This window comes from Trachymyrmex cornetzi, unplaced genomic scaffold, assembly GCF_001594075.2.
Source record: "Trachymyrmex cornetzi isolate Tcor2-1 unplaced genomic scaffold, Tcor1.1 scaffold694, whole genome shotgun sequence".
In the NCBI taxonomy this organism is placed as follows: Eukaryota; Metazoa; Arthropoda; class Insecta; order Hymenoptera; family Formicidae; genus Trachymyrmex; species Trachymyrmex cornetzi.
Genome location: NW_017300019.1, coordinates 577,393 through 597,363, shown reverse-complemented (window position 1 = coordinate 597,363; position 19,971 = coordinate 577,393). Strand labels below are relative to the sequence as shown.

Sequence of the window (19,971 nt, the reverse complement as noted above, 5' to 3'; positions counted from 1 at the left end):
GCTCTGTATATACATTCAACTATAATATGGCTATTATTTGAATCGAATCTGATGAAGGGATAACGAGTGCCATTAAAAGGGAAAAAGAATCATCGAGTGTGGATGTTAAAATTTTTGAAAATTTCTAATGAAACTAACCGCCTTCTGTAGTTTCGTAATCGTTATTAACAGTTCTGCATTTATTTAACAACGTTTATTCGACCTATTTGTGAGAAGTTGAAGGGAAAGGATTGTTACCAGTCGTATTATCTCCGGGACGAAGCTAATGTTTAGAGAAGAAGTGCATCAGAAGAGTCGCTAAGTGCGGGCAATATTTTTTTTAAAGTTTCTGAAGAAAATAATCGCCTTTCGCGAACTAATAGATGTCTGTATTCGCTTAAAACGTTTATTCGATTTACACGGTTTTTTTTTTGGAGATTGTATCAAACTTGTATCGGGAATCAATAATTATAATATAAAGAAGAATTGTGTGATTAATATACCTAATCGTGAATCGTAGACCGTTTAACATCTTTCAGTTATTCCCAATATATAAAACCTTTGTCGCTACGTTTTTCAACTTCCTATACAGTATACAGACCTCCAAGGAATACCCTAAAGACACATCCTAGTCTTAAGGACATTCTCCGAAATTCTACATCCCAAGGACTTGCTTGGAACAGCCAATGTCCCTTGAACTTTCTACATTCTAAGGACAGTAAGAACTTTCCTAGGACAGCCTATGTCCCAAAAACTTTCCTAAGATATTCCATGTCCCAAGGACATTCTGTGTCCTAAGGACTTTCCTGGGACATCCTACATCCCGAGGATATTCTCAGAATATCCCACGTTCCAGGATATTTCTCGGTTAAAGTGTACTGTATAGGTCAGAGACATCAGGGGTCAAGCACCGTCAAACGGAGCACGATACCTTACGCTCGACAAGCCCTGTGAATGACCGACGCTGAGAAACGCTGAGCTACGTCATACAGTACTCGGCATTACGCTGCGCGGTGGGGTACAGACTACAGTCTCGAGATAAGCGGTAGTGGTAGTGATGTGAAACATTCGTGGGTCGGAGCTGGTTGGCGGCATCGCCAGGCTGGCAAGCACTAAGCAGGCAGGCCAAGGGAGCGGTACGGTAGAAGTTAGGTGCGAGACGCGGAGCAAGAGCGGAGGAAACAGCGCGGCGCGGCGCGGCGCGGTTTCGGCTTCTCGGCATCGGCTTCGGAAATGGCCGCGGGAAAGTAGAGAGCGGAGAGGCCGGAGCGTTTCGTCGCTGGCTGGCAGGCTGCTGGTTCGGTTGGTCGGTCCGTCGGTTGATTGGCCGGGTTGGATCGGTCGATCGTGGTCCAAATTTTCGGTGGAGCACCGTGCGCGCTCGTTTATCCGGCTGTTCGTTCGGGGCCGCGCGATCGATTCACGCGCACCAGACGATCTCGCAGACCAACATGAGATGTGAGAGCGGCGCATCACCGAGGAAACTTGAGAAGACGTCGTTGGGAAACGGAAGCGACCTCGACGGAGGCGAGGAATGGCGCTTGGTGGATATGGTTCCTCGCTCCGGTCCGGTACGCGAGAAGAGGATGGCCGGCGACGACGGGACGACGACGAACAATGAGATCCTCGGCGTGGAGGGTGGGGAGGAGGGGCAGGGTACGTCAGCGCGAGGGGAACTGCATTCCAGAGTGGGCGGCATTCTGGAATGCGATCCCCCCGGTAACAGGAATTCGTCGAACGAGCGACCCGCCGCCACCGCCGCTGCTAACAACGAGGACGGTGTCTGCCGATATGCGGTCGGCGCTGCTAACCGCGCTATGTCTTTCTTCGAGATGTGCCAGGTATCGTAAATAACGACGACTAACGGCTCATCGCCCGACTCGTGCCGGTCTAATTGTCAACGTCCACGATTATTTAAATCACAGTCGCGAATGTAGAAAACAAACTTAGCGGACTCTTAATTTCACGTTTTACAAACGTAACTTCCCGTTGAACACGAACTGACGGTGACATTATTACATCAATGTCATAATTTGCTACTCAATAATGTAACTGTTATGTATAACATGTGTTATATCACATTTATCTTCCCACACAGCACATACCAAAAGATGTTTCTAGACATTTAAAAGATGTTACATTCTACGAATATTCCCAGAATATTCATAGGATGTTACGTACTGTCTAGGTTGTGAAGTGGAAATTATAATATTGATGTAAAATTACTGTCGGTTTGTATTCAGCAGGTTTTGCGATAATTACGAGAGAACAAAAATTAAACTATAATTATTTACGAAACTGTATTTGTCCTTTTAGATTCGACTACAATATTTGTTCCCGCAACTGAGTCCACCCCCACGTTACAATATCCACGATGACTCCATAGAATCGACTGCGGAAATCTTGGCCAATGATGTGATGCGATACTTGTTGAAGGAGGACATCTATCTTATATCCCAGGATCCAGTCTCCCGCAGCATGAGACACAATGTATATCAAATGCTCAACAAACACAGCATTCTCTTTACGAGTATGGTAAATCGTTTAAACGTCGTCCCGGATACCGCTTATGAAACATTCATGGGGGTCGCCAATGAGCTGTTCTTACACGGCGTTATCACATGGGCCAGAATTGTCTGTTTATATGCTTTTATGGGCAGATTGGCTTTATGGGCCAGGGACAGAAGAATGCACAGTCTTAAAAAGAAATTGCCTTTATACGTCTCTAGATATGTTGGTGAAAATATAACACACTTTATCAAAGGCTATGGTGGATGGGTAAGTGAGCGCAATTATTAATTATTGTGATGAGTATTTCAAATATTTCGTCACACAAACCTGGCGTTGTCGTTTTGTAGGAACAATTATGTGTTGAGTATCCAGTAGCCGAAGAAGTTAGTGGAGCAGTTTGGCGGAGTCTACTAATGACAGGAGCTACTCTTGGTTTGATCGCCACGATCTTGTCAGTGACTTCCTGATGGAACCTTACGGGATCGTGTGATCTGAGTATGTTTTGTCGTCAAGAAGCTTTCGCGTACTTACGTTCTATGAGAACACTTTCAAGTGAAATGTAAACTGATTTTTATAACGAAGGCGCAATGTTACATTTCACATCGGAACGATTCGATTCAAACGGAGGGTTTGCTACGTCTATATACGAGAAATATGCAAAATTAACAAGAGATACATCAACGCGTTGACACACATAATTTTCATATCAATGTCACTCGGGCTTAGAATCATCCTACTTTTTATATAACTCGAACATACATAGCATGAGCGACAGACAATGACGCTAGTTTCCTATTACAATACCTTATAACAGACTAGTGAAATTAGTAAAATATCTTATTTAATTCTACAATAGACATTTTATATATTAAAGTAATTCCTAATAATAATACTCAAAATTTTGAAAAAATTTTTTAGAAATTTACGCAACAAGAAACAGGAATCTCGAAATTGTATTGAATTTAGGTAGACGCAATCTATTTATTTATAATTTATTTTAGGTAGAAAATATATTAAATAATAAATTTTTCGAGTATTTTTGGTCACAGAACCGATCGCCACCACACACTTTTAAATTTTAAGGGATATATATGTAATACTGAAAAAAAACGATGGCTACGAACTATACCATCATGTATATTCAAATAATGGCTACTTTTTTATATGTTGATATATTCTATTACACTTGCAAAAATTTTATATGCATATTCAGAATAAATACTTTTATAAAATAACGATCGTTCTCCTGTAATCATTATTGTGAAACAAGAGAGATTTAAAAATGCCTACTACAAAAATAATTGTCGATCAATAACTCTCGCAATTCTCTACAAAAGATTTAATGTCATTTTTCTATCTTCCGATCCCATTAGTATTAAAACACATACAAGTGTGCATTATTCGTGTTTGCTATAAAATTAATAATTTCTCATACACTATCAAGTATCGTATTATCAATGGAAGTTTACAGGGTACAGAGCAAGTTACTGTTATAAAAATTTAAATATAGTTTTATGAAGCGATTTATACTACTACAAATAAAAATCCCTCATAAAGTAATACAAAGACTTATTTACATGGTGTAAGTACTTTTGTTTTCTTGGAAGACATCGAGTCCACATCGTTAGAGCCTTTTTAATGTATCATAAATTATAAGTGATAAGTTTTAATATACTGTTGTGTATTATGACAAAGGGGATCGATCTTAATCACTATGAAATACTATAAGTGACGTTTGATGTATGTTTGCAAATAATCAAAAATGCTGACTATGTAAAATAACACGATCATTCCTGAAATGAATACAATCCTCCTAACTTATCATTATGTATGTAATTTAAAATTTAAAACATTTATTAATGAGGAATAATAAAAGGCATTGATGTTTAACACTTATACACAAGTGTAGCTTGGAAATAAGAAATGTAATTATTTTCTGTAGAATGTCTTGTAATGATACAAATTAACAAAATAATCGAACATAAGTAACAATTCAACATTTGCATGCGGACAATTATATTTAAAATGACATACTTATTTAAAATAGATTACGTTGTATACTAGAACTCCGGCTTGAGATTTACATGTGCAAATGCGAAAACAATCTAAACTATAAATTTTTTTCACAATGAGTATATTGTATAGTAGGATGCTGGGATAATAACTTGCCTCTTTTTATTTTTTATAACCAAATTGGAGGATACATTTCTGCCAAGGAAATATATTAACCATCATTTTCATCATTGAAATCTCATACATAGATATTTTCATACTCATGACACTACTGAGATCTAAATCACTTAAAATTTACAATGTATGTATGTATATATGTGGATGGATGTATGTATATATATTGCAATATTTACAATATATATTATATATTTATAATTATATATGTTAACAAAAGACAACACCGAACAATGATCAGAAATCTATCCCTAAGGATCTTAGAAACATGATAATGCATGATAATGTACGTATTGGTTTATAGCTACAAAAGTAAAGTCACGGTCTTTCTATATATATTACACTTTACTAGTAAAATAGTTTATTTTATTATTGTATAAGTTTTGCCACACATTAAAATACTCATAAATACTAAATACGAATGGATAATGAAATTCTTGATACAAGTTTGTAATCTACTCCAATTAAAATCCAATTGTCTATTTACGGTGCTTTTTCGGATGTCTGATAATTTGACAGCTAAACGTTTTAATTTCATATATGCCACACATTTTTTTTCATGAATACGAAGACTTGGCCTAGAAGTTCAAGTTTGGGTCATATACAAGAAATTTTGAACATTTACGAGTTTTATTTTTTTATACAGGATAAAGTTCTTTAATACGCTGTTGTAGTTTACTGAATTGAATGAATACAGATTATAAAATCACAAACTAGAGAGGAAATTCTGGCGAGTATATCTAACAATTTCCTTATATCTAGTCAAATTTTGCGACTGTACAGAAAACAACTGCATTTCAACTTTTACTTCAGATCTTAATGTGCATAATAGTAAGAATCAACAATTTCGGTTCAATAAATCTTCAAAATTAGATATCTATTTTGCTATTATTGATATTACTATGTTTAAGTATTATGCATTTGTGTGTGGATATATATATATATACTATATTAACTGTACAAACGGAAAACTCATTTCGTCTGCCACTTATATTGACAATTATAAGTAATTATCTTATTGTAGTCAACCTTCAATTAGTTAGCTAAACATATCGTCAGCATTATGCATGTAGATAGCAATCAGATTAAATAAAAAAGGAACACTGAGCTAATAAAATAACAATATAAAACACGATAATAATGATATAATTTCTAATTAAATTGGAAAATAACTAAATAAAATTTATATAGATCTCTCTTAATTATATACTTATATTATCACATATGCATATGTATAAAGTATTAAAAATCGAGACACAATAATGCAAGATAAAAAATTTACAATATATATAAAGTATTAATTTACAAGAAGAAAAAACGGTAACAGTATTTTCTTGCAAGTCGATAATTGTAGTGTTCTACTTTTACATGCAGAGATGGAATATGGTACATGTGAAAGATATCACAAACTTGGCCCCCTTTAATCTGCACAATGTCAATATGAATATAATTAATTGATATTGTAAATAATTTATTTGTAAAAAAAAATTATATACAGAAAAAAGGCAGAATTACATCTTTACGATATTGGAACATATTCTGTATTTAAACATCTTTCACGAAAATAGTACACAAGCAAGAATGAGAAGAGCTATCAAACATGAATACGTAGAACTGACGATATGCATATAGATAATTTAGTGTTTTTAAACATTGGCAGTTGTAGCCTGGACGTATTGGGGTCCAAAATAGAATAAAACAGTCGGGATAATTTATTTGAATTGTACCTAACTTATTTTAAACAGTTATTCTTAAAATATTAAAGGAGGAAGAAAATAAAAGTTTTCAGGATTCAAAAGCTTTCAATTCGCCTAACATCAGTAAAATATGCTAAATAAAATAGTAAATTTTTAGCGAAGTCACATTTACATCGCAACATGTAAGTATATTGCGAATAATGACACACATTGTTTGTCTTAATGAATATAACTTTTCTTAAGATTTCCTAAAACAATGGGATATTTTTATCAAGAATCAAGAATCTACAATGATGTACAATACACAGCAAGCGCAAATCAAAATATTGTCCAATCAACTTGTTTGTGATCGGATTGAATTTTAATAATTTGAATTCAATATTAATCATAAATGACATTATAGGTGTTGTGCCACAGAGCATATTATGTATAAAGTGCATACAACACGTTCATCACTTTGTGACATGCTCCATTTTTGTCTCTTGTTAACTCTTTCTTGGTTTATCACAGTTGGGGCAGAGGTGGGAAGGAAGAGGACTCGTATCACCCCAAAAAATGAAACTAGCAAGAATCCTCTATTCCTTGTAATCCCACCATTCTTTCTCATACCCTTCGTGGACATGTTCTAAAAGCACTTTTCTTCGGCTATCGCAGTATCTTTAAAAGCACACACACAAATGTAATATTATTTTGACAAGAATACAAACAAAATATCTCTTTTTTTTTTTAAGAATAACGCATAATCTTTACCTATATTTATCCTGAACTTTTTGTTTAATGTCTGCAAGATTTTCGCTCGTGATATCTCTTTCAAGATATTCAGAGAGGCACTCTGTGGCACTCTCCAGATCCTTTTGGTTATCCTCAAAAATCACAGATTGATTGTTCTTTTTCACATAATATGCGAAAACATAAGTGTACATGAGAGTCTGTCTACAGGAACACAAAATATCAACTGCCTTTTTTAAAAATTGTACCTGAAAAGAGAGTAATTTGATATATTTACAAAATAATGTTGACAAATAGTGATGTATATACAGCGGCTACCAAAAGTTTTCGATCAACATATAACTATTAATAATTTTTATTAATGTTTTTTAGTTTATAATTCTTAATAAATAATTCTTGTTATAATCAACTTAAGAATACAATATTTTAAATATTAGAATATGGTAAGCTTTGGCGATACAAATCAACATAGGTATTGTTCTGTCTTTAATATTCATAAAATGCTAAGAAAGATAGAACTGCATCATGGATAGAACAACATTTGTCGACTTGTGTCACTAAACAGAAAACACCCTATATCATTACAAAAATACTAATATACTAAATCTTTATTTGTAAAGATTTATTATCTAAGCAATACGATAAAATTAGTCATTAGAAACTTTTATTAGTCACTGTATATGTAAATATTATTCTATTCTTATATTATTGTTTATACACACTCGACTTTCAATGCATAACTTTCTATACATATTGATTATTGCAAAGAATATTGCTAAGGCCTCGGTGATCTAAAGGTTTAGGGCCCCTTTCACCAACTTTTGGTTAAATTAATCTATGATCAACTCGCAGAAGTGCCAACAGCAGTTTAATGTACCAAAAGTCTCCTCTCCCTTCCTCTTCTGAGACAAACTGTGTTTAGTTATCACGTTGGTAATCGTGATGATTGAGTTAACCATCAATTAGCATTAATCGGAGTTAGCGAAAGAGGCCCTTAAAACGCTCGCACGGAATGCTAGAGATCCGGATTCGACTCCCGACCGACGTAATATTTTTCGTAATGAGTTCTTTAAGATGTATGTAATTAAATTTGGGGGGATTAATATAATATTTCAGATGAATTATGTTGAAAGTTCAATAGTAATGGTGCGCAATCATATTTCTAAGATAAATTCATTTAAAGAATACATATATGTATTAGTTTAATATCTAACTTTGATCGTCAAATAGCGTTTCTCGTATTATAGCGTTTAGGTGATATATTCACATAAACGGTCGTGTTTCCAATCTTATTATTGTATATATAATATATTAGGGATGCACCGGATCATAAAATTACTGGATATCGGATACTGAATATCCGGTGCACCCCTAAAATATATATACATAGTAATGGTACATAAATTTAATTCAACTAACTTAAAATCAATTATTTATTATTATATTATTATTATTATACCTCAATCCACGACATGTTATGTTGCTGCATTTCTTCCATCTTCTCTTTTACACTAGCGTACAATTTACTTTCAAATTTTAGTGATTGCATATGATTCATATATCTATTGCAATAAAATAAATATCTCTGTAAAGCTGATCTGGATTTTTCTTGCGCATCCCTGGCTACTTTAGCTTCCTCTTCATCGTAACGGTTGCAATTATACCAGCTAGAACCATGCGGTTCCCAAGGTCCAAGACATACCCAACAAAATTCAGTTTTACAATTTTGATTTTTGCAAACCATATGATTACATCCGCCATCTTTTTCGATAGTAACATTACACTTGGGGCACTCCTTTGTATTAGCAGCGATCCAGTTTGATGTTTCAGAATCATCATCGCACTTTTTGATCCACTTGCGGAGTAAATGACACTTTACAGGATCGTGCCAGTTTTCGCCACAGTGGAAACAGAAGATATGTCCACATTTGCAAGTAACTGGTCTCGCTTCTACATACTGCACCTTAATGGCATTATTGCAATCGGGAGAAGGGCACCATCTCAATAACCTATTGCACTGCAAAGAAAAGAGATGTGTGAAACGTTAATAACATCCAATAAATTTAATTATATTCGTCAAATATTTACTTCAACAAAGCTATTGGTGATTAAATGTTGATATTTTAATTTAACTTTGGAATCTTTGACAAGTCGCATAACACTGGCGTCGTCGACTAAAATGTCACACGCGTGAGCAGCACATGCTATTGTTTGTCCAACTCCTTCTTCCATGATCTTAGTTGTCAAGTATTCACCCCAACAACCGGTACAAAAACGATGTCCACATTCCAGACCAGTCATCATCTAATGGTTTTTATAATGTTTTTTTAAGCATATTTTATTTTACTACTGTTTTTTAAACAATGGGTAAAATAGACTTACTGAGGATGGCAAGATCATGAAGCAGATGCCACATTCCTCCGTTCCGTTTGTCGGTCTTTTAGGCTGTATTACAAGCATAGGTAAAGCATAATTTTTGCAGTGACTAATCGATAACAAAATATAATTGAAATAAACTATACACGTACGTTTACTAACGAACTTTGGGATGATCGGCTCCTGCTTATTAAAGGACCCTTCCTAAACGGATTAATGACGCGTGCCTCGGCAAACAACTTTTCCTGATCACCGTCGTAAAACCGTTCCATCAATTTTTCTTTATCCCATTTAAAGTGATTTAACAAAATACGTGTGGTAGTAGCTGGTATCTACAAATCAACACATGTAGGTACAGGTAAGTAGATATATAATGTCGTTTATTTATAACTTATTTCGAAAAAAGCAAAAGACCTAAAACACAATTAAAAAACATAGGCAACGGGAACAGGGAAAAAAAACATTTAAATCTATCAAAAATCATGTATTCTGATATACACGGTTTCTGGAATTGTTATTCCCTATTACTTGTGTTTTTCAATCGTATCTCATCCTAAAAGTCGATTGTGTATCTTAAAACTAGATGGAAATTACAAAAGTTAATAAATTCACTAGAATTTATAATTTCATTGGACTATTTTATAATTTTTATCTCATTTCAGGACGCAATTAACCTCCTGATTCTACATTAGTTGCAAGGCGATTGCAAGCTTGCTTTGCAATAGCCATTCTAAAACATTAATCTAAAAATTAACACTTCAGATTGATTGTCGACAAGAAGCTCGCGATTAACTTACAATTAACTTTCCTATATGATAAGATAAATTTTTAAGATATCCAGAAAAATGGGATTGGATCCAACCCAATGCTGTCTTGTTCATCTAATCAATATAACAAAATGGGTAAAAAGTAAATAATATATACCATGAAACTTCTCTCTTTCTGTTAAACAATGCATAAGTTCTATAATTAAATGAAGATCCTCAGTACTATAGGAGGGTAATGTAGAATCAGGGTCACTTCGTCGCTGCACTAGGCAGATATTACATTTGTCGTACGACAAAGTATTTCAAGCCTATTGATTGGCTGCAAAAAAGAAAAGTTGTCGGATCTCTCTATTCTATAGCCAATCAATAAATTTAAAATCTGTATCGTACAACAAACGTAATACCAGACAAATGTAATACCTAGACTACACTAGACTGCTAAAACTTTCCATCTCACTTTTGTCAAACTTCAAATATGTATTTATTTCATTTTAAGTGCGGCAAGTGTATACTAGTTTATCCGACAAAGAATAGACTTAATTTTATCCATAATTCAATTGAATGTATAAAGTCTATTTGAACCAGCATAGGGTGTACAAAAATGCAATTTCTTATTTTATTTAAAAGTGTATATAATACATATAAACGTTTTGATCCGTTTTGGATCCTTCTCAGTACCCAGTGAGAAGTGACAGTGAAATCGATATCGAATCGACGTCAATTTGATGTCGATTTGATGCTTTCGACGTTGAATCGACATCAATTCGATGTCGATTCCATTATCATTTCTCACTGGGTGTAAGTAATTCACAAACTCTAATAATTACAATTATGGTGTTATTTACATAAATGGTTAGAATATATTCTCCAGCAAACTTCTTTAAATCAAGAATATATTTATCTGATCATTTATGTAAATGATACACCATAATTGTAATTATTAGAGTTTGCAAATATTTATCCTGAGGAGGATCCGAAACACGGATTGAAACGTTTATATATATGTATCATATAAACTTTTAAATAAAATAAGAAATTGTACTCGTACACCCCATGCTGGCTCAGATAGACTTTATACATTCAATTGATTTATTCACTAGGACCTGAATTGGAATTTTTATTGTAATTTATCCTTAAATTATGAAGCTTACTTCGACAACAGTGTTGACTTCCTTTATGGAGTCAACCATGTGCTGTACAATTTCTTCTGTGGAAAGTACTTCAAAGGGATACTCGTCAACATCGGTAGCTCGCTCCCGTGGATTACCAGATTCTATTTCCATAGCAAAATCAACGTCATCGCCACTGGACTCGTTGCCGGAGTCAACGTCATCATAAAGCGTTTCCTCCTCCGAATCCATTGTTTCAATTAGCGCGCTTCTAGAATCTTCTGCACTGACGTTTCTTTTACCCTCTTTCTCGAGCAGAATAAACTATCGGATCGCTCCTATGGACGTAGCATCGACTGCAAGAAGCTCCCAAGGAAGTCGTGCTGCGTTGATCCAATCAATGTTCCGTCCTAAATACGATATAAACGTAGTCACTTTAGGGGAAGAAGAAATTTAAATTTCAATGTTAATACAACGTAGAGAATATCGACGATCGCGGCGGGGGATTTACATTTTTACGTGTATTCGACGGAATTTAGAAATACTGCGGGATCGATCATATTTGACGAATGCGAAGGGAGAGTGAAGGGCGACAGAAAGACGCGCGCGTAATTCCGCGAGAGATTTCGAGGATCCAGACGCACCTGCCGCGAGGAAACGGCTTACGTCTCCGTACGTGACATCATTGTTCCCCGACGCTGCCCGAAACAGCATCCGGAGCGGCTGTCTTTTGGTATAGGTGCGCGCGCGTGATCGTCGACGCGTCGCGGGATCAACTATGACGCGTACACGTCCTCTCGGCGCGGGATGCTCGACGGATTTTTACCCGACGTTTCCGTTACGGGGAGAGAGAAAAGGGAACAAAGTCAGCTACCAAAACATCCGAGATGAACTCCGGCAGCGGACGCGCCAGCAGCTAATCTCACGGCGAAGCGAAAACGTTCGCGCTCGGTCGGCCGATTGCTACACTTCACGTCGTACAGCAGCAGACACTCATGATGGAGGAAACACTATACGAACGATGTGACTGACGGCCAAACGGGCGGACGGACGAACGTACAACGTACCGCACATGCACGTACACTTGCAAGATGATGATTTTCGCACTGTCGAGCTTCAGCTTCGGCGCGAAAATTGCAGGTCACGAGGCCGCGCGCCTAAATGCGGACGCGCCTCCGCAAGCTGTCGGAGGCGTCTACTTTGAGTCCCGTATATTGCGTGCCCCGATATAAATATACGCGCGAAGGACGAGCCCGCGTGCGTATTATACGTGTGATACGCGCGGCGCGTGTGCTGTAACTCCGATTCGCTAATTAGCACACGCGCGCGTTTATAATAAGGCGCGACACGTTAGTTCAAGGGCAATATCGATCGCGCGCGCGCGCGCGCGCGAGGAGGGACGCTCGAAGACTCTCCGGACTCTCGAGTCTCGGTGAGACTCTGTGATTCTGACGAGCATCCCGTGTCCCATCGCGAACGGATCTGGATGAAATTTCATACGCTGTCAGAGAGTATATCGCTCTCTGACTGTATTTATATTGGAAGCTAAACTGCGTTCGGTTCAAGCGCTCGCGCGCCGTAAGCCTCATTTCTTCCGAGTCAATTTTAAGCAGAATCCTTTACGATTCATGATATGTTCTCGTAAGACTTGTCAGAACTTATATAAAGGTTTATAATTTTATGCAATATCTTTACGAACAGTTTCTAGCTAGCCATAAGTTTTTATACGAGAAATCGTAGATATTTACGAACGATCGTACCGTCTTACGATACATATATAAATAAAATTACAATATCAGTCATAAGTTCTTGCAAGTTTTACGAGAACAAGTTACGAGCCTTACGATTTTATTTAGAATTGACTAATTTTTATTTTCTTCTTGACGACAGTTCAGGGTACCTATTATGGAAATAATCGGAATGGATTCCGATCGGAATTATTCAATTATTCGCTAGATTTCTATTGTGTTTTCTGGGGAAAACGAAACAAATTTTTTCCGATCGGAATCCATTCCGATTATTTCCATAATAGATACCCAGTATCGTTATATTATCATTGTGTAGATATCACAGTATAAGATATAATATAATATCTGATAAATATGATATAAAGCTACGCACCGACAATAAAGGCTGTGCCTCAAAATTTACTGCCAGTACTGAAAATCTATAATGCATGTGACGTAAACTATAGATTTTTAGTACTGACAATAAATTTTGGAACATAGCCATAACAACGCTAAACTGTCATTAAGGGTATATCCATACAAACAAACTTGCATAGCCGCATAAACATATGCATAAAAAAAATTATCCAATCGCATTTCTCTTACAAAGTTGCACGTAAAATGTAATTGGATAATTTTCTTTATGTATAAGTTTATGCGACTATGCAAGTTTGTGTGGATATAGCCTAAGAGTCAGAATCGGAGCACTGGATAGATTTCTGACCCATTTGATGGCTAATTTCTTCACCTCTAGATAAGTTGCCGATCATTTTATCCATGAGATATCTTCCAGATGTCTTCCCGATATCTCTCAAATATTTCATTTATCCATTATTTAAAAAATATCTCATGAAGTTATCTAGTAAAAAAATTGGCCATAAAGGAGTCATATACATATAGTACCATACACAGAACTATCCTCATCACTTGTTACTTGTAGAAGAAAAGTAGAAGCTTAGGCTGTGTTCTGATACACGCTGCCAGTACAGAAATTTATATAATTCAATGATCTACAATGAGATTTTATGATGGAAAATTTAAACAATAAGAATCTTATTAGATCCTACATGTAAAAACACAACCAATAAGAAATAAAGGCCCATAATAATCGAAGTTGGATCTTTAATGCTTCAATAATTTCATGTGAATTTGTATATACTATATATGTGCATACATACGTAATAGTAAAGTTTGAAAAAAATTAATTCGGCACATAATTCAAATGACTACAAATACAGTATGTATGTATGTTCATACATTCATACATACATACATAGTATATATAAATTCACATGGAATTATTTAAGATCCGATTGTTATGGACTTTTATTTCCTATTGATTGTACATAAAACTTAGGCTTTAAGTTTTGAGAAAGAAATTGACTAATCACAGAGGAATATGAGAATAATCGACGATTGGCCAATTTTTTATTGCTTAAAGGCTATGGCACACAAAAAACTTAAGTAGTAAGCGAATTGGCCACACAATCACAACAGAGGCTATAAAGCAATAACATAATTGCAAATTCAAAATGTTAATTTGCTTACTGCTTCAGTTTTTGGTGTGTCATAGAATGCTTTCCAACAAGAGACAGAGATGACACAATGGTTGCCTTCCATTTAGTGACACAAATATCATTCTTTCTTTCTTTGCATTCTATGAGTAACAAAGACAGAATGATACTTGTGTCGACTTGTGTCATTAAATGGAAAACACCCAATGTTTCGTTTTGTGCTTATAACGCTTGTAAGCATCATTTGTCCTTGTTTAATATTTAATAAACAACAAGAATGAACTGGGGATTACAACGTGTGAGCGTAAAAATGGAATGCACTAGTAGAGTATATGTATACACAATGAATCATTACATTCTTGTTGTTTCAATGTTAAACAAAGATGAAGTGATCATTATGTTACACTGTGAGTGCTTTCTATTTAATGACACAATTTTTTACAAGCATCATTTCTTTTTCGCATTCAGTGAGTAACAAAGAACGACATTTGTCAACCTGTGTCAACTTATGTCACCAAACAGAAAGTATCTTGCTGGAAAGCACCAATAGTCTCAAAGCTTAAAGCTTAAGATTACTCATTGTAGACACTGCTTTAGTATAATACAATCCTATACTGCAGTTCAGTATTGGCAGTATAATATATACATATCAGAACACAACTTTACGCGAGCGCCCAAACCGAACACAGTCAAGATGATAAACAAACCGAAGACACGTACGGTTAACGTCACGTTGCCTACTTGTCCACCTTCGTCGTCAAACCTGCATTATATTTGCGTTCAACACAATTTTTGTCGAGGAGGCGACAATTTTCCAACACATTGGTGGACGCGCGGGGATCGCGGAGAATTCTTTGGAGATCTCCGTTGTACTCGCGAATTATTACTGCCACACAAGTCACAGTCTTTAACGAGGTCGCGTCGCGTGCAGGTGTTTATCCTCGTCCATCGCGTGTACAAGCACTGCGTTGTTGTGAGCGACAACGCACAAAGAGGATTCGTGAGTCCGCCAATGCTCCGAGATCACGAAGAACCATTTGCCATGAAAGGAACCGAAAGCAACCGAAAGAGAGACTGAGGCCACTGAGAAATAGCCAGAGAGGGAGAGAGAGGGAGAGAAAGCCTCAACGGGTCTATAGCCCGAACGCTGCTGCCACGTTCGCGACAACGCGCGACATTGGATTCTTTGACGATCAAACGACGAGCGTGTCACCGTTTTCCATCATCGTTATCGCTTAATGATATGAAGTCACGGTGCCGTGATCGCGGAGCTGAGAAAACACACCAGGAATTTCGCGGGACTATCCTGCGGACGATGTACGCGATCTGTATTCAGCACGCGAGCAAATCGACGAACGGTCTGGAACTGTCTCTAAAAAGGAGCTGCCGGATTGCAGACGAAACTGTCATGCTGACAGCACGTGGTGGGGATTGTAGAGAGTAGTGGGATACGTCGACAAGTGCTAACAATACACACTATAGAGTGACAAAGAAGTTTGGAGACAAATAATATTTTCCACTGAGAAAACATAGTGCAATACACTGATTCACACTGACAATTGGTGCAATTGAATACAAATCAATTCACATATTTTCAGTGTTAATCTCTTTATGATAATGGGGATCAAATCTCCTAAGCTTCGTCTATTTTTATCACGGCACAGAGTTGTAGATTTTCAGATTACGTCTACACGGATTATTTACGTGAAATCTATGTGATGTTTACATGGTCTTTTGACACGTAAACAATACAGCCTATGTAGACTATATTGTAAAATGCATCACTAAAAAATATGTTTTATACGATATAAAAGAATTAAAAATTAATAAAAGAAAATGTACTAATGCCTAATTTCTTCACCTCTAGATAACTTTATCCAAGAGATATCTCCCAGAATACAATGGCGGTATCTCCTGGATCTGGAGACACTTGTAGTGTCTCGGCGCTAAGCTACGCGCAGCGACACTACCGTGGCTACTTTACGCGAGCCGGCGAGTTGCGGCAGATCGAGATTATCGGATCTCAATAAGGGCTGAATCGATCAAGTTCTAAGTGTGCTCAATCGATTGCAACTGCTCTGGATATATAATGAAAGTGTTTTTATTTTTCCTCTACGTGCTCCACGAGCGGAGATATTGCGACGCAAAATACGAATCTGAAACTTTTATTATTAAGAAACATCATCATCATCGACGTCGTCGTCGTCGTCGCTACGGAGTGGTGGGGGTAATATCCTTTTGGAATTTGACACAAGAGGCAAATGTGGCACTGGCAATGTATTGTCACATCACACATGTGTCTGTTTTCTGTGACTGATGATACGCGCAGCGATGGACTAGTGTATTAGGTTGGGAAATCCGTCACATCGATGGCATAGAGTAGAGGAACACGTGATTTTCTGCTTCTACAATTACACAAATTAGACGTTTTTGCACGAAATAAACGAATCTTGCAAAAAAATATATCGCTTTACCCTATGGACCGAGATATTAATCGTTGAAGTTGACGACTATTTAGGTTAGGAAATTCATCACATCGATGACATAGAAGGACTTGAGAACATGTAATTTAAGCTAGAATAAGTATTTTCTGCTTTAATTACACAAATTCTCTGCTTTAAAAACACGTTCTTTGTTTTAAGAATACAAATTATTTTCTATATAATTTTTATTTTTACAGCGGAGTGTTTGTCTTGGTTAAATATTTATCTGTAAAGCAGAAAATTTGTTTAACCCTCTATGCCATCGATGCAACAGATTTCCTAATCTGGATATCTGGCAAAGCGACACATTTTTCATGTAGTGCAAAAACGCGTCGAATGAATCTATTTTATTTTATCAACCTCTCGAGGAGGTGAGGAGGCTAAATTCAGCAATTATCGAACGTTGATGTCTTGCATAAACCTAATTGTTTAGTGCATTATAATTCGACCTTGTACGTATATTATTATGTAACTTGTAATGTATTTCCAGAATTTATCACAATTCAACTGTGAGACATCTGAGCTGTGCAATGACACATCGATCCACGTATGAAAGAAGATTCTCTACTTTTCTTATAGCGTTCTTCATTGGCAAAACTAGTGCGCACTCAGTGCACATTAAAGCTGTTGTACGCTATTCTAATCTAAATATAAAAATGAGATATCTCAATTGATAAAATGCCCCAAATTTATTTTATCAAATAGCACAATAAAATGTATCGAATATTTCACGGTTTAATATATTTCGTTTATATATTTTCATTAAACGTACATCTTTACGTCGATTTTTGTACAACGGCTTTAAAATGCACTGAGTGCGCACTAGTTCTGCCAATTTAAAACGCTATTAGATGTGCTTGTACAAAATTGTAATAGTGCATTGGCGAAAGATAGTCATAAAACAGAGCTGGGATTTAGTTGCACATTTCGGCTCGATTTCGTTGGCGACGCCCATTGTTGCCCTCTTGCCGTGCATTACCTAGCAACGAATCGTCGGATGCTTGTAAACAACGCGCGTACCGCTTCATCTCAGGAGCTTTCCTACTATTAACTTTACTATACGAATGGAACTGATGAATCTCCCTCAACTTAAATAATTAATTCAAACTTTCTTTTTAGAATAATTTTAAATTAATAATTGAAAATATTTTTATTATTAATATTAATAGTATATTATTATTATTAATATATGTGTATAGTATATTAATAATAAATATACTATATTATTCTAAAAATACTATATAAATCCCAGCTCTGTCATAAAATATTACCTAATTTTTTGGGTATGTATTTGTAGGTTACATAATGAAGGTAGCCCTGTGGCACACAAATTAATAACAGTGTTATATTCCAAAAGTAGGGGAAACCGGGGCTGGTTGTCGTACGGGGTTGATTGTCAAAATGCTTATAACTCAAACAAGACACGGCAGAAAAGTCTCTTTTTTTTACTGTAGATAGCTGATATAATATTAATTTGTTGTGTAAAATGGTTTGCACCACAAGCCTTGTATATATTATAGCGATTTTTGAGAAAATAAAGTTGGTGAGTAAATTTTTATAATCACCTACTTTGTTGTCTGACAAGTCTTTTGCATTATTAATCGTAATATCCCTGTATTCATAGAAAATGACATCTTAGAAGATCTTTGCTACAATTAAGTAATCATTATTCTGACCAAGTTTGTGAATACAATACAATCTCTTTTATTAAAAATGGCTATGTAGGGTAGATTAACCAAAATGTGACAGGGTTAAGTGGCAATCAATTTTAATATTTTTAGATCGACACATTTTTAGAGAATATACTTACAAATATATTATATTTCATATAGATATATGTTTTTTCATACAGAAACTACAGCACAGAAATAAATTACGTATTTTATGATTAAAATAACAATTTTATTTATATTAATGCCATAATTACTATTTCTCAAAATATAAAACTAACATTAAAATAAAAATTGTATTTTTTATACGTATTATCCATAACAAATATCCTACTGCCAATCCTAGAACGTGTGACAATCAACCCAGAACACGGGGTTAATTGTCATATTTTCGCAGCATCATTTAAAATTAAATAACTTGTTTTTGATATGATGGATTCACGAGTAATATTTTTTTTAATACCTAAAGGATGTAGGTATATTGTAACGTATATAATATTTCAAAATCAGGCATCCACTTTTTTCTAAAAATCAATAATTAAAAACTGTGACAATCGGCCCCGGTCTCCCCTACTAATGTAAAATGGAGAATTAAAGTTCTGGAACGTTTAGCTAATTTATTTACCTCTATAAAAGAAATACTATAAAAACAATTTATTATTACTTTTATTATTACTTTTAAATTATAATTACCTTTTATTATATATTTTTATTAATTACCATTCTAATTTTAAATTGTTTTTATAGTTTTTCTTACTCGATCTAGCAGCGCCAAGTGTTTTTATATGAAAAATTTTTCAATTTAAATTAAATTCTATTAAAATTAAAATTTTTAATATTTTGAAAGAGAATTAAATAACCACTACTTTAGTTGGAAGAGAAAATGTCTTTGAATGAATTGTGATATAATAATTTCATTTAAGAGAAACTTAAATCATTTGGATTGGAATAAGAAGATCCTTCAATAAGATTTACGTATACTTAGGTTTCATTGCATAAAAATTAAAGATAGTACCATTTGGATTAAGTAAATAGTAATAAAGATATAGTATCACTTTGGTTTTACTTTTTATTTTGATAGTAGAATTTAACTTGGCGCCACAGTTGTTGATATCAATATCATAAGATTAACCCTTACCGTACTAATATGGGTAACTAGTGGCCGAGCGATTCCTGCTCATGCAAGTTTCTTTGAATCTTTCGGTAATTATAAATTATACTA

The 19,971-nt window shown here is 35.3% G+C and overlaps 2 protein-coding genes across 9 annotated transcripts in view; one reads left to right on the top strand and one right to left on the bottom strand.

Moving 5' to 3' along the window:
• Positions 1-854: 854 nt before the first annotated feature.
• Positions 855-5,809, top strand: LOC108767585 (uncharacterized). The gene is made up of 3 exons (XM_018517541.1): positions 855-1,820; positions 2,296-2,757; positions 2,838-5,809. Exons 1-3 carry the CDS (start codon positions 1,431-1,433, stop codon positions 2,955-2,957), a joined length of 972 nt encoding a protein of 323 aa, XP_018373043.1. The 5' UTR covers positions 855-1,430; the 3' UTR covers positions 2,958-5,809.
• Positions 5,810-6,009: 200 nt separating this feature from the next.
• Positions 6,010-19,971, bottom strand: part of ari-1 (E3 ubiquitin-protein ligase ariadne-1) — a 30,202-nt gene continuing 16,240 nt past the window's right edge. Inside the window, exons 1-8 of one of the 8 annotated variants that reach the window (XM_018517539.1) lie at positions 15,304-15,861; positions 11,398-11,765; positions 9,632-9,811; positions 9,486-9,548; positions 9,192-9,407; positions 8,563-9,120; positions 7,125-7,351; positions 6,010-7,031 (exon numbers count right to left, since the gene is read on the bottom strand). In XM_018517539.1, the coding sequence (XP_018373041.1) occupies positions 6,950-7,031; positions 7,125-7,351; positions 8,563-9,120; positions 9,192-9,407; positions 9,486-9,548; positions 9,632-9,811; positions 11,398-11,607 (1,536 nt within the window). In that variant the 5' untranslated portion in view covers positions 11,608-11,765; positions 15,304-15,861 and the 3' untranslated portion in view covers positions 6,010-6,949. The other 7 variants (XM_018517532.1, XM_018517536.1, XM_018517538.1 and 4 more) reach the window with 7 other exon arrangements.